The 13,187-nt window shown below is 49.4% G+C and overlaps 2 protein-coding genes across 2 annotated transcripts in view; one reads left to right on the top strand and one right to left on the bottom strand.

The window, feature by feature from the left end:
- Positions 1-13,187, top strand: part of LOC115600185 (olfactory receptor 14J1-like) — a 104,179-nt gene that overhangs the window by 54,596 nt on the left and 36,396 nt on the right. The window lies entirely within an intron of this gene.
- Positions 739-1,665, bottom strand: LOC115597776 (olfactory receptor 14J1-like). The gene has a single exon (XM_008497639.2). The coding sequence runs from the start codon at positions 1,663-1,665 to the stop codon at positions 739-741; it is 927 nt and encodes a 308-aa protein (XP_008495861.2).

Below are 13,187 nucleotides of genomic sequence, written 5' to 3'. Positions count from 1 at the left end.
TCAACAATGAGAATGTTTTAGAGGATCATATAAAGTCTTGGTAGATGATGTCTGCACCCCTTGCCTTCTCCACTGCTGCAATTAGCAGAAGGTCAGGAGGTTGCTGAGGCCTATTTGGCCCTTTGTGAAGCTCTGTTCCTTTCCTCAGATCACCACTCTCTTTCCTAAATCACCAGGAAAAGGTGATTTTAATATGGAAGGTGTGACTTCATAGGATCTAATGTCAAGGATTTGTCTGCTAATATGTGGAAGGGACATGTAGGGGTTAAAATTGGAGTGGCTGAGATGGAGATCTGAGGCAATATTTTGTAGAGGGACAGTGGAAATGGAGCCAAGATCAAGTTGGAGAGATTTGTGCAGGATTCAGGGAACACAATGAGGAGGTCACTCCCATTGAGTCACAAGGATCAGTGTGAACCTCCTTGTTAAATTCCTTCTCAGAGCACTCTTATTGGACCTAAACCTAACAGCAGAGGAAGTCACAGAAAGAGGACATCAGGTAAAGAAATCACTGCTGCATCCTTTATTTTTTAGAAATGGGACACAGATCTTATTCAAAAAACCTATCTAGAAGGTTCTGGTTATTACCTGAAATGAAGGTTTGGAACTAGAAATTTAGCCATGAGATTTCTTTGTTCACAGTATTAAAAAAGAAAATGAAGGCTGGGACTGTAATGAGACACAATTTGAATGATATATGTTATCAGTGCTATGCATAAGAAACTGAGAATTTATTACTTATGAAAACAATCCTGTCATCAGTTTACACAAAGCACCCTTGAGCTCCTGGTTCCTCATGCTGTAGATGAGGGGGTTCACTGCTGGAGGAACCACCGAGTACAGAAATGACACCACCAGGTCCAGGGATGGGGAGGAGATGGAGGGGGGCTTCAGGTAGGCAAAGATGGCTGTGCTGATGAACAGGGAGACCACGGCCAGGTGAGGGAGGCACGTGGAAAAGGCTTTGTGCCTTCCCTGCTCAGAGGGGATCCTCAGCACAGCCCTGAAGATCTCCACATAGGACACCACCATGAAAACAAAACAGCCAAATGATAAACAGACACTGACCACAAGAAGCCCAATTTCCCTGAGGTAGGAGTGTGAGCAGGAGAGCTTGAGGATCTGGGGGATTTCACAGAAGAACTGGTCCAGGGCATTGCCCTGGCAGAGGGGCAGGGAAAATGTATTGGCTGTGTGCAGCAGAGCAGTGAGAAACCCAGTGCCCCAGGCAGCTGCTGCCATGTGGACACAAGCTCTGCTGCCCAGGAGGGTCCCGTAGTGCAGGGGTTTGCAGATGGCCACGTAGCGGTCGTAGGACATGATGGTCAGGAGATAAAACTCCCCACCAATCAAAAAGAGAAAGAAAAAGGTCTGTGCAGCACATGCCTTGTAGGAGATGTCTGTGTTGTCCCAGAGGGAATTGGCCATGGCTTTGGGCAGAGTGGTGGAGATGGATCCCAGGTCGAGGAGGGAGAGGTTGAGGAGGAAGAAGTACATGGGGGTGTGGAGGTGGTGGTCACAGGCGATGGTGGTGATGATGAGGCCGTTGCCCAGGAGGGCAGCCAGGTAGATGCCCAGGAAGAGCCAGAAGTGCAAGAGCTGCAGCTCCCGCCTGTCTGCAAATGCCAGGAGAAGGAACTGCCTGATGGAGCTGCTGTTGGACATCTGATGCCACTACGGATCTTAGTCAAATTTAGTCAAAAAAAGAAAAAAAAAAAAAAAGAAAAAAAAAAAAAGGGAGACGTTAGGGCAGTGTTAATTAAAAAAACATTTAAAAATTTCTGCTAGTGAAACACAAACAGAGAAACAGAAATTCTGCTAGAGAAACACAAATTTCTAAAAAAATACATAGGAAAATTTTAATGCAATAGCCCCTGGTCTTTCTGCTGCTCTGCAAGTGAAACCTTCAGGATGTTGAGAGACAAAGGGACTGTCCCTTAGTGTAGAGTGAGGACAGCTGCTCTGTCCATCAGTCCTGCTCTCAGCTGCACAAAGAGGCAAAGACCCTAAAATGGGGTATCCGGACAGGAGGGTGGGCTGACCCCCAGCCCCACACCCTGCAGTCCCCACAGCCTCAAATCTCAGTCAGTTTGGATGCTTTTCCTCCATGGAAACAACAGCAGGATAGGACCTGCAGCATCAGTGTCTGAGCTGCACCCGAATCCTTACCTCCCAGCCCAGCGAAAAGAAGGGGAAGAACAAGGGCAGCAGCAGCAGGGGCAAGAGGGGAACCTGCAAAAGGTCTGCTGCCAAGAGAGTCAGGAAAGGGAGACACATGCAGAGACTCCAGCATTTCTCCTCGCTGGAAGGTGGGCTGCTGGAAGGATGCTCAGAATTCAGTGACCATGATCTGAAGGGCTGGGGGACTGTGCTGTGTGACAGAGAGCAGGGTTCAGCTCTCAGGAAGGCAGCAGCTCTGCAGGGGATGGCTGGGAGGTGCAGGAATCCCCCTGCCATCATCTTCCAGGCAGCAGCTCCCTCTCCATCCCTGCCCATCTCTGCTGCCTGCAGCTCTTTCTCTGTCCCCAGCTCTCCTCCCTGGCAGTGCTCACAGCCCCCATCTCACCCCCTGAGTGCTCAGCTCTGCCCTGAAGACACCTCCTGGCAGCAGCAGGACCTGTCCAGGGGCATCTCTGGCTGTTCAGGGGCTCAGGAACAGCTCAGACAAGGGATGAGGAGAACTGGGGTCTGTGTGCCTTCTGCAGAGTGCAGAAAGAGCTTTCCATGCCCTGGAGAGACAAGTGGAAGCAGAGCCTGAGGAGAGCCCAGACTGGAGCAGGAAAGCCCTGCCATGAAGGGACTCCTGAAAAGTCCCCTCAGAAATCTTCTGGGCATCAGCTGGAGCTGTGAGCAGCCCTGAGCAATTCATCCCTCTCTCACCAGCGCCAGGAGCCTGCCCTGTGCTCCCTGTCTCCTGCCAGCCACAGCTTCTGCCAGCACCAGGGAGCTCCCCGGGCAGGCTGAGAGCTGCCCCTGGCAGGCAGGCAGGCAGCAGAGTCCCTGCCCCAGCACACAGCCCCTGGGCTGCAGGACCCTGCTCTGAAGGACAGCCCTGGGCACCCCTGCCTGCACACACCCCCTCACTCCTCTTCACAATTCCCCTTCCACCTCCAGCCCCTTCCCCCTCCAGCCACTTCCCCCCCTTCCAGCTCCCAGCATCTCTGGCTCTGCAGCATTAGGAGATGCCTCCAGGAACTGCACCAGCTTCACTGCCCTGCACCAGGCACTCACCATCTCAGAAGCTGGGAAGGTTCTCCTCCACTCAGCTGGCACTCATCCCCTCCATCTTCACCCCCTTAAATCTCCCTCTGCCTTGCTCATCTCCCCCAGATACCCTGGCAGTGCCCTCAGCCCTGCTGCGCTCTGCAGAGGAGCTGCTCCTGCCCAGAGCTCTCTCTCTGCAGCACTGCCCACTTGCCAGCAGCTCCCTCCATCCCAGGAGCCCAGCTCACAGCTGTAATGAGCCCTCTGGGGGGTTGATGCTGAGCCCATGACAATTGCTCCAGAGGCAAGGAGAGGAAGCTGCAGAAGCTTCTTTGTCAACAAGAGAGTCCAAGGCAGAGTCCAAGTCCAAAGTTTCCAAAGTTTCTTTGTGTGTGCCTGGGTCCCCCTGAGGGACAGCCCTGAGAAAGCAGCGTCCCCTGCAGGGTGTGGGGGGAGCAGGAAGCAGGAGGCAGTGATGGCAGGTGGGGAAAAGGAAGGTGCAGGTGGCTCCGGTGCTGAGGAAGCCTGCCTGCACTTTGGGCTATTCTTTCTTGCTTAAGCTGTTTCCTACTGTGAAGAAAAGCTACACCATGCCCAAACCCACCCTTCAGGCACTCCCATGCCTGAAAAACCTTGTGGCCCTTCTATGGGAATGTCACAGCATCAATAGGAAGGGAAGAGACACAAGGTCAGCTACCTGGACCTGAGCAAAGGCTTTGACACTGTCCCACATATGATCTTGGTCTCCAACCTGGTAGAAGATGGGTTTGATGGATTGATGGATGGACCATGGGTAGATAAAGAACTGCCTTGATGGCTGCACCCAAAGTGTGGCCACAAGGATGATCAGAGGGCTGGAGCACCTCTCCTATGAAGACAGACGGAGAGACTTGGGGTTATTCAATCTGGAGAAGAGAAGGCTCTGAGCAGACCTCAGCCTTCCAGTACCTGAAGAGGGCTACAAGAAAGCTGGTGAGGGACTTTAGGATGTCAGGTAGTGATAGGACAGGAAGGAATATATTCAGATTAGAGGAGAGTAGATTTAGATCAGATATTAGGAAGAAGTTCTTCCCCATGAGGGTAGTGAGACACTGGTGCAGGGTGTCCAGAGAGGTGGTGGAAGCCCTATCCATCCCTGGAAGTTTTTAAGGTCAGGCTGGATGGGGGTCTGAGCAACCTGATCTAGTGGGAGGAGTTCCAGCCCATGGCAGGAGGGTTGGATAGATAAAACTGGGCTTACTAGAGAGGAGCCTGGAAGTGGCACGTCAGTACCCACTGGTCAGCTTGGGGAGATGGTCTTTAAACTGAAGGACCTGCAGGGAGGGATCCAAGATGGCAATGATCACCCCACCATCACCACTACAACTGACCTGGAATGAAACGAGGCCAGCCAGAGGAGTGGAAAATGTTCCTTGGCTGTCTCCTTAAATAGGAACCAAAAGATCAGCCTCCTGAAGTGTATGGATACAAACACAAGCAGCCTGGGAAATCAAATCAAGAGGAGGAGCTGGAGCTCCATGCCCAGTCAGGTAGTTCTGATATCATAGGAACAACAACTGAAACATGGTGGGAAGGGTCACAGGACTGGAGGATCATGACAGAAGGCTAAGGGCTGATCTGTAAAGACACAGAAAAGAGAAAAGCCTCAGAATCAGCTCCTCAAACACCAGAGCTTTTGCCAGCTGTGCAACTCGAGCATTTCAAGCACACCCAATCCAAACACAGCTCTCCCAGCAGCCACAGGGCCTCTGCCATCAACATCTTCAAGCAGGGGAAAGGAACCGCTCGGAGAGCTGCAGGGCAGAGGAGAGGGGCAGCTGAGAGCAGTCCCCGAGGGGAGAGCAGTGCTGGAGCAGAGACACCTTCCCCTCTGGGGAAAGGAGAGAGGAGAAGGGAGAGAGACTGAGGGGCTGGAAACTCAACTGCACAGCTGGCATGGAACAGCTCTGCTGGAAAGGAAAAGAAGGACATCTAGACACAGAGAGACAAAAGCCATCTCACCTTCCTGCCCCTTGCCCCAGACATGCTCACGCTGCTCCAATGTGACTTTTTTCTAAAATTTTATGTATTTCAGTTAGTAACTAATGTCACCCTGGTGTGGGTTTCTCCAGGGCTGCAGATCCACATCTGCCCCTCCGTGCTCCTCCATGGGCTGCAGGGGACAGCTGCCCTCTCCCCACAGCCTGCAGGGGAACTTCTGTTCTGGCCCTTCCTTCAGTCACTGACCCTGGGGTCTTGTGGAGGGCTGGCAGCAGGCTTCCACCTCCTTCTCCAGGGACATCTTGGGCATTTTCTGCCACAGACATTCCATGGTCACCCAGGGCAGCTGCTGACTCCTGAGGGAGGTGCTCTCCCAGATATGGGAACCCCAGGTCTCCACATCCCTTGAATACCCCCAGGTATCCAGGCACCAGACCCTGCATCACAAAGCCCTGGTGGTGGCTGTGGAGACTCTCAGGCCTGGAACTGGCTGGGACTTTCTCACAGAACAATGGAATCATGGAATGGGTTGGGTTGGAAGGGTTCAAGATCATCTGATCCAACCCAACCCATTCCATGATTCCATGATCCCACTCAACTGAAGCCAACCCTGCCCCTTTCCCCATGGAACTCCCTTCTTAATCCCATCCACAGCATCAGCCTCACTCAGCAGTAGTGTCTCTTGGAGCTGCTCCAGGATGAGCTTCCCGTGCTCCTCCTGCTCCATGATCCTACAGATCATTCCCATGACCCTCCAGATCATTCTCAATCACAGAATACCTCAGGCTGGAAGAGACCCCTGAGCATCTCCTTCTCTGAGTGCCCTGCTCAAGGCAGGATGAACCAGATGAGGTTGCTCAAGGGCTTCCCCAGCGTGGCTTCATCCACAAAGGGGCTGAAAGAGCCTTTTGTCCCACCCCACAGGGGGATTATAAAGACAGCAAACAGTGTTGGCACAAGTGCTGGACACTGAGGCAATCCCCTCTTTGTCCTTCACCTGCCTGGAACAGGCTCATTTCTCATTCCCATGGTTTTCCTTTTCTCCCAGTCCCAGGGTCAACAAGTATCTGTGTGTGCTGAGGGGGAGAGGCTGTGGTGTCTGCAGCAGGAGCAGCAGCAGCGTTGGCTTTCTCAACAGCAGCAGTGTCTGTGGGCAGCAGCTGCCAAGAAAGCAAAAGTACAAGACAGAAAATTACCTTTATCCTGCCCCAAACCAGGACACACCTGGTTTTTAGCCGTACCTTACACTAAGCAGAGGTCTGCAGAAATAAAATGATATCCTCTGAACTTCAGAATGACTGACAGTGTGGGATGGTGTGACATCAAGAGATACACCCTAGATACAGGAAACACAACCTAGCAAATAGACTGGAAAACCTGTTGGTAAGGTCCTTTGTTCCAGCTGCTGACCACCAAGGGATGGATGCTCTCTGCTTGGCTTTGGGACCTGCTGGGAACAGGACTGCCCCAGAGATTTCTCTGCAGGGACCAAATGCTTCCACCAAAAGTATTCTGAAGAGAATTCTTTTCTCCATAAGAGAGTTGAATGGCAAAGCTGTCTGTGCCTTAGAGCTCCCTGCCTGTTTCTTGAAGAGCTGCTCTCTCTGGGGATATCCCAATTCCTCTTTCTGTCTGACAAATAGGAAAGCCCTGTCCCCCTCTGCAGGATGTGTCTGTCGTGTGCTGGTCAGGCTGCAGAAGTCATTCTGTGCAGAGGCAGCACAAGTTTGGACTGGATCCCCAAAGGGAGATGGTGAGATGAGTGTTTGCTGCTGTGAGTTGTGCCTGAAGGAAAGGGAGCAGATCAGAGGGCTGGGTGTGGAGACACGTGTGACAGCTCGAGAGCAGAGCTGCCATGAAGCCTCTTTTAGAATGAGGCTCTGAAACTGGAGTGGCATCAGAAAGCACTGGGAAGAAATCCACTGTCCATGTGCTTTCCTTAGGAAAATGAACCCTCTGGCCCACACCATGGAACTGGAGCTGAGCTCTGGCCCTCAAAACTGAGCCATGCCAGACACGCAGCAAAGGACATGAGCACATTGCTGGTGCCCAAGTGATTTCTGGAGCAGTCTTTCTACTGCCAAGGTCCTTTATGCACTCTTGAAAAGCCAGCTATGTCTTTTGCTTCAGAAATATGAGGGTTTTTCTATTGCATTTCATAAAGCAGGGTGCAGAAAATGAAAAAGGGTAAGAGGAGCAGATTTGGTAGCAGCAAGAAATAAGGGTGAGAGACTGCTGAAAATTTTAAAAGCAAAATTCAAATCAATTTATTGACAAAAATTACAAAAAAAAAAAGGAGAGGGTGGGGAGGGCAGGGGAGGGAAGAAAAGGAAAGGGAAGGGGTGGAGGGGAAAAGGGAGGAAAAAAGGGGAGGGGGAAAAAGGGGGGGAAAGGGACAAAAAGGGGGGGGGAAGAAGAGGGAAAAAGGAGGAGGGAAAAAGAGGGGGAAAGAGGGGGTGGGAAAAAGGGAGTGGGGAAAAGGGGGGGAAGAAGAGGGGAAAAAGGGGGGAGGAGAAAGGAGGGGGTAGAAAGGAGGGGGGAAAGCAAAAAAGGAGGGGGGAAAAGGGAGGAAAAGGGGGGGGGAAGGGGGGAGGAAAAGGAGGGGAGGAAAAGGGGGAAGGAAAAGGGTTGAGGAAAAGGAGGGGGGAAAGGGGGAAGGGGGGGGGGAGGAAAAGGGGGGTGAGGAGGGGAAGGGGGGGAAGGGGGGGAAAGGGGTGGAAAGGGGGAGGAAAGGGTGGGGGGAAGATAGGGGAAAGGGGTAATGGGTGAGGAGGGAATGGGACGGGGGGAATAATAGGAGGGGAAAGGAATTTGGGGCGGAATGGGAGAGGAAGGGAAAACGAAGTGAAAAAGGGAAGGAGAAAGGGGAAGGGAGAAAGGGGAAGGGGGAAAGGGGAAGGGGGAAAGGGGAAGGGGGAAAGGAAGGGGAAGGGGGAAAGGGGAAGGGGGAAAGGGGAAGGGGGAAAGGGAAGGGGAAAGGGGGAAAGGGGGAAAAGGGGGGAAAGGAGAAAAAGGGGGAAATGGGGAAAAGGGAGAAAAGGGGGAAAGGGGGAAAGGGGAGAAAGGGGGGAAAAAGGGAAAAGGGGGGAAAGGGGTGAAATGGGGGAGATTGGGGAAATAGGAAAAGGGGGAAAGGGGAAAGGGGGAAAGGGGGAAAGGGGAAAACGGGAAAGGAGAGAGGGAGAGGACTACACATCAAAAAACCACCAGGGAAGGGCACCAGGGCTGTCATCCATCCAACAGACTCAGAACATTTATTCAGACTGACAGAAACATATTTTCATCTCTTCTGATCCATCAAAAGGTATGGAATAAGCTCCCAAAGATGTAAAGTTCATCAGTGTCTGGGCAGAAAAGAGACAAGATTCCTGGTGTTACTTTTACAGGAGAGAGGGGCAAAGAGGTCACTGTCAGAACATTACGGCTACGAAGCCAGAGCTGAACACTCTCTGTGATTAAAAGCAGACAGAAACAGAAGGAAATGGGCTCAGGGGCTTCCTGCAAAGCTGTGACTTTGGAGGAATAATTACAAAATAGCTGCAATTCCCCCTTGGACATCACAGAACATGTCTGATGCCATGGATGACAACAATTCAGCTCCTTTGCCTGAACAATACTGAGTGATTTTTCTCTAAAAAATAGGGCAACTTTTGTCACTGATCATCCTCTTCTTGCCTATGCAAAAAAAAAAAGACTGACACAGAGGAGCTACAAACACAAGCAATGAGTAAGGGACAGCAAAACCCAAGAAATAACAGCATTTGTGTTATGGGCCTGTGCTGGAGAAGTGATGGCTCAGGGCTATGAAACTCTGCGGGGCTCCTTTTCTGGTTGGGATTGAGGATTAAGTCCAGGGAAAGATGACTTCAGCTGAAGCCAAGTGTATCTGTGGGGAGGAAATGGGTCACTTTTCTTTGTTCTTGTGGGTTTTGGGTTTGCTTTTTTTCAGGCAAGCGCTTAAAGAGCATTTTGTAAGCAGAAAGTTTCTGTGTAAAGAGAGTAGAAAAAAAACCCTGTGCTTAGCAAGGAACTAAACAGCTTTCAAGATGTTCTTTTTAAGAGTTAGGAGCAGTTATATTTTTCCTACCTCTAACATGACACCTTACCTTGTTCTTCATCTTACCATCTTCTTCTTACCAACTTCTTCAGAGATGAACTCATCCAGTTCCTGCTTGTATCCAGAAAATATCCCATTAACAGGAGTGCAATATCCTAAAACATTCTAAAACCTTCTTCCAATCCACACAAAACCAGACAAAAACTCCAAGGGCCAAACAAGTGAGGCCATAAACCAGCAGAGTGGAGGGAAGGGCCCTCTCTCCAGGACTAAAGGGAGAGCAGTGACCAAATTCACAGCTCCTCCAGGAGAACCCCATAAAAACCCAAATGCCTCCTACACACAGTGGATCTTCTACATTGAAGTATAAAATGAGATTTATTGCAGACTTATTTATTATAGTCATACAGCCTAGATAAGAAAATTTAATTTAAAGCTTAGCTAGGAAGATCCTGTGGCATCATCTTTGGTTTCTGGGCACTCTTGGGAAACAGCCCTCAAAACCCAAACTTTTCACCCCTAGCACACCTAGATGTTGTGTTGGGATGAGGAGGAGTTACACCAGGAGTAATCCCTTCAAAGGAGTTGTAACTTTAGGCTAAAAAGCACAACCTTGCTTACAGATGCTCTTCAGCAGTAGCTGAGGATGGGATTTCAAAATGTTTACCCTGACTGCAGAAGAGGAAATCCTGTTCATCAATGGTTCTGCTCCTATGGGTGAGCTGGGGATGCTTCCTACTGGACTTCTGTTCAGAACCAGACTGGTGCCAGGATGTCCCAGGTGAGCTGAATGGTGAACTGGATTTGCAGCCACTTCCACGTCTGTTCTTTTATCTTCCACCAAGCTTCCTCTTGGCTTTTCCTTTTTTTTTTTTTTCCCATCAATTCTGAAACATTCAGCAAACACAAAGAATGATCTCTGGTAGGAACCAGGAACAGTAGAGGGGATTAGGAATGACCAAACCCATTTGACCTGAGGGTTTTGCAGAAGAGGAAATCCTGTTCATCAATGGTTCTGCTCCAATGGGTGAGCTGGGGATGCTTCCTACTGGACTTGGACTTCTGTTCAGAACCAGACTGGTGCCAGGATGTCCCAGGTGAGCTGAATGGTGGACTGGATTTGCAGCCACTTCCACGTGTGTTCTGCCACCTTCCACCAAGCTTTCTGTTGGCTTTTCCTTTTCTTTTTTTCATCAGTTCTGAAACATTCAGACACAAAGAATTCTCTCTGGCAGGAACAGATTAGGAATGACCAAACCCATTTGACCTGAAGGGTTTTGGGGAGCCTGTATCACAGCACTCAAACCACCTGCAAGGAGCAGCAAGAGTTACCAACACTTGGGACTGCTCAGCACCAGAGCTTCAAAGCAATCTGGGAATGCCCTGTGCTTACACAGCTTCTTCCAAAAGGCAGACAACACCTGCACAACAACTCTGAGCTACCCTCCCTTTCCCATGGAGAGCTCAAACCTCAGACACGCTGAGAAAACGGTAGCCAAAAAAAGACATACTTTTTTTCCTTCACAGAATCAAATTCTGTTCTCTGCAGGACCTCTCCTTATTCAAGGAAAGGACATGAAATTCATCTTTTCTGCCATATATTCCCTTTGAAAACACAATCCAGTAAGAAAACCCTATTAATTCCATGATCAGTGCTGTGACTGTTGGAACACTCCAGAAAAATTAAGACAGTTCTAAGGAAGGCAAAGGGTCTTAAGGAACTTTCCTCACAAATATGCCACCCAGCAGTCTTTATCTGCACAGCACAGCAGCAACAACACTGGGCAAAACTGAAGCAAACCAGCTGGAAACAAAGCAGCACTACAGCAAATATCCAGCATCTGGCAAGGATTTTTCCTCGTCCTAAGAGGACTGTACCCAACTTCAGACAGTAACACAACCTTCCTCTGCAGGACTCTGCCATCACCATTAGTCACTTTCTGGTTACTTTTCTTTACCTTACTCTATCATCCAATTTACTCTATAATGCCACTTACCAGCCCAGACTCTAATGCCAAATATTTGGCTTCACATACCTGCACCCCAGAGTTGTCACTGGCTTCCTTTAGGCCTTTATTTTTGCTGGTGATGACACATGGAAAGTAGATCCGGAGTGCTCACCTACAGGGAAAACAACAGATTTTTACAACCAGCAGGACTTAATGCTACTTAGTTACTCCTAGAGTGCATCTTGATTAATGGTGAGAACAATCTGAACAGAAAACATCACATCCCCTCAAATTTGTGACAAGCTAGAGAGAAAATGATCAGAATACACATTTCATGTGCATCTGTGTTCAATCCTTTCTTTGGTGACATTTTACTTTCTTATGTAAAAAAGAAAGTTTCTGAATATCACTATGGCCACAAATAATTCACTCCAGTGTCTCCAAGGTGCAGGATCTCTCTCTCAGATAAACTGTGTGCCATGCAGTAACCAGCAAGATGCTTCCAGCAATGCAAAGGGGGCCTCCTCCTCCTCCTGCTCTGAGGCCTGAGGCTCCTCCACTGTTTCAGTAAAGATAGCTGTACAAAACTGCTTCTCTCACTTGGTCAGTGTTCATTCAGGTCACACACAGCGACGTGCGTGCAGCTTGCTGCCACAAAACACTTGGTTCAGAGGCAGAACACAGCAAACAAAGAAAGCAGGGCACTTCCTAGATACACAGCACTGTTTGCAACACAAAGCCACGATTTCCATTCTCAAAGAAAGAATGAAAAAGAACAGGAATCCCACCAGGATTCACAAGTGAGGGAAAAAATTCCCTATCAGAAGTCAACACAATCTTTGGTCATTTACTGGGCATTCACAGAGGAAGAATCTCAATCACTATTAAACAAATCATTCCTCTCACCAGGCTTGTTCTCTGCAGTCCCTGTCAAAAGATCAGGACTTTCATTCAAAATGTACTTGGTGACACATGCAGCAATTGCAGCCCACAATTCTTTATTGAATTCTTCCTGCTCCTGATTCTCCTGCAGTTCTTCCTCTTCAGGTGACTCTTCCTAAAAGAGATCAAACCACACAGCTGGAAAGAGCTCAAACAAGGACCTGCTTTGCCACCCACTGCCAGCTTGAAAAAGACTTCTCCTGCCTAAGACAGAAGGGAAACTTGGCTGACCTTGCTTTTACAAGCCCTTCAGCTTTTCCAGGGAAATCTGCAGCAGCAGAAAGAAATGCCTCCTGTCCTCAGTCTCAGCCCTGCTTCTGCACAGCCCCTGAGAAGCACTTCCCCACTTCAGCCCAGCTTCATTTCAGTCACACCAAGCTCTCAGCTGCTCCGGGATCTCCCTCCTACCCTCCCCAGCCCCACCATGGAAACCTCCCTGGCCTTCACACAAAGTACCTGAGAACCACACAGAGATCTCCATTGACCTTCCTCAGCTTTCTCCTTCTGGAGAGCTTCCAGCTCTGCCTGGAGACCTACACACCAGGGAAGAAGAGCGAGATGCAGTGGTTTTAGTTCACTCTGCTACCCCCCTCTTCTTTTTTTGAGGTTTTCTTTATTCACTATGGACTTCCATTTCTAGAAGAATCACATTCTCTTCAACCACATATGAAAAGTCAATTAAAATGTATGTGAATAAAAGGAGTTATTTATTTATATTGCAATTGGCATCTTGCCAGACTTCCTCACAGCAGAGGAGTCATTGGGAATGTCTGGAAAATGAGCCAGCTAAGGGAGGAGCAGGAGGGAGGAAGGATTGGTCAGGGACAGAGGCTTTGGAGGTGATTAATAGCTTTATTTTACCTACATGGTTTTTCTTTTCTCAAATGAAAAAGTGCTTTGTTTTCAAAACCTACTTCTCTCACTTTCTATAGTAAGAAAATACAAAACAACTACTTAGCAAGTCTACTTTGGCAGAGCAGGACATCATGCAACCTTTTCCAGGCAGCTTACCAGCTTTCCTGTACTTCAGGAAAATGTTCCATAACTCCAACAAG

Source organism: Calypte anna, unplaced genomic scaffold (genome assembly GCF_003957555.1).
Source record: "Calypte anna isolate BGI_N300 unplaced genomic scaffold, bCalAnn1_v1.p scaffold_105_arrow_ctg1, whole genome shotgun sequence".
Lineage (NCBI taxonomy): Eukaryota > Metazoa > Chordata > Aves > Apodiformes > Trochilidae > Calypte > Calypte anna.
This window is presented reverse-complemented; position numbering and strand designations above follow the sequence as displayed.

Coding starts and splice junctions, on each gene's coding strand:
- LOC115597776 (XM_008497639.2), bottom strand. CDS start 1,665: ATGTCCAACAGCAGCTCCATCAGGCAGTTCCTTCTCCTGGCATTTGCA.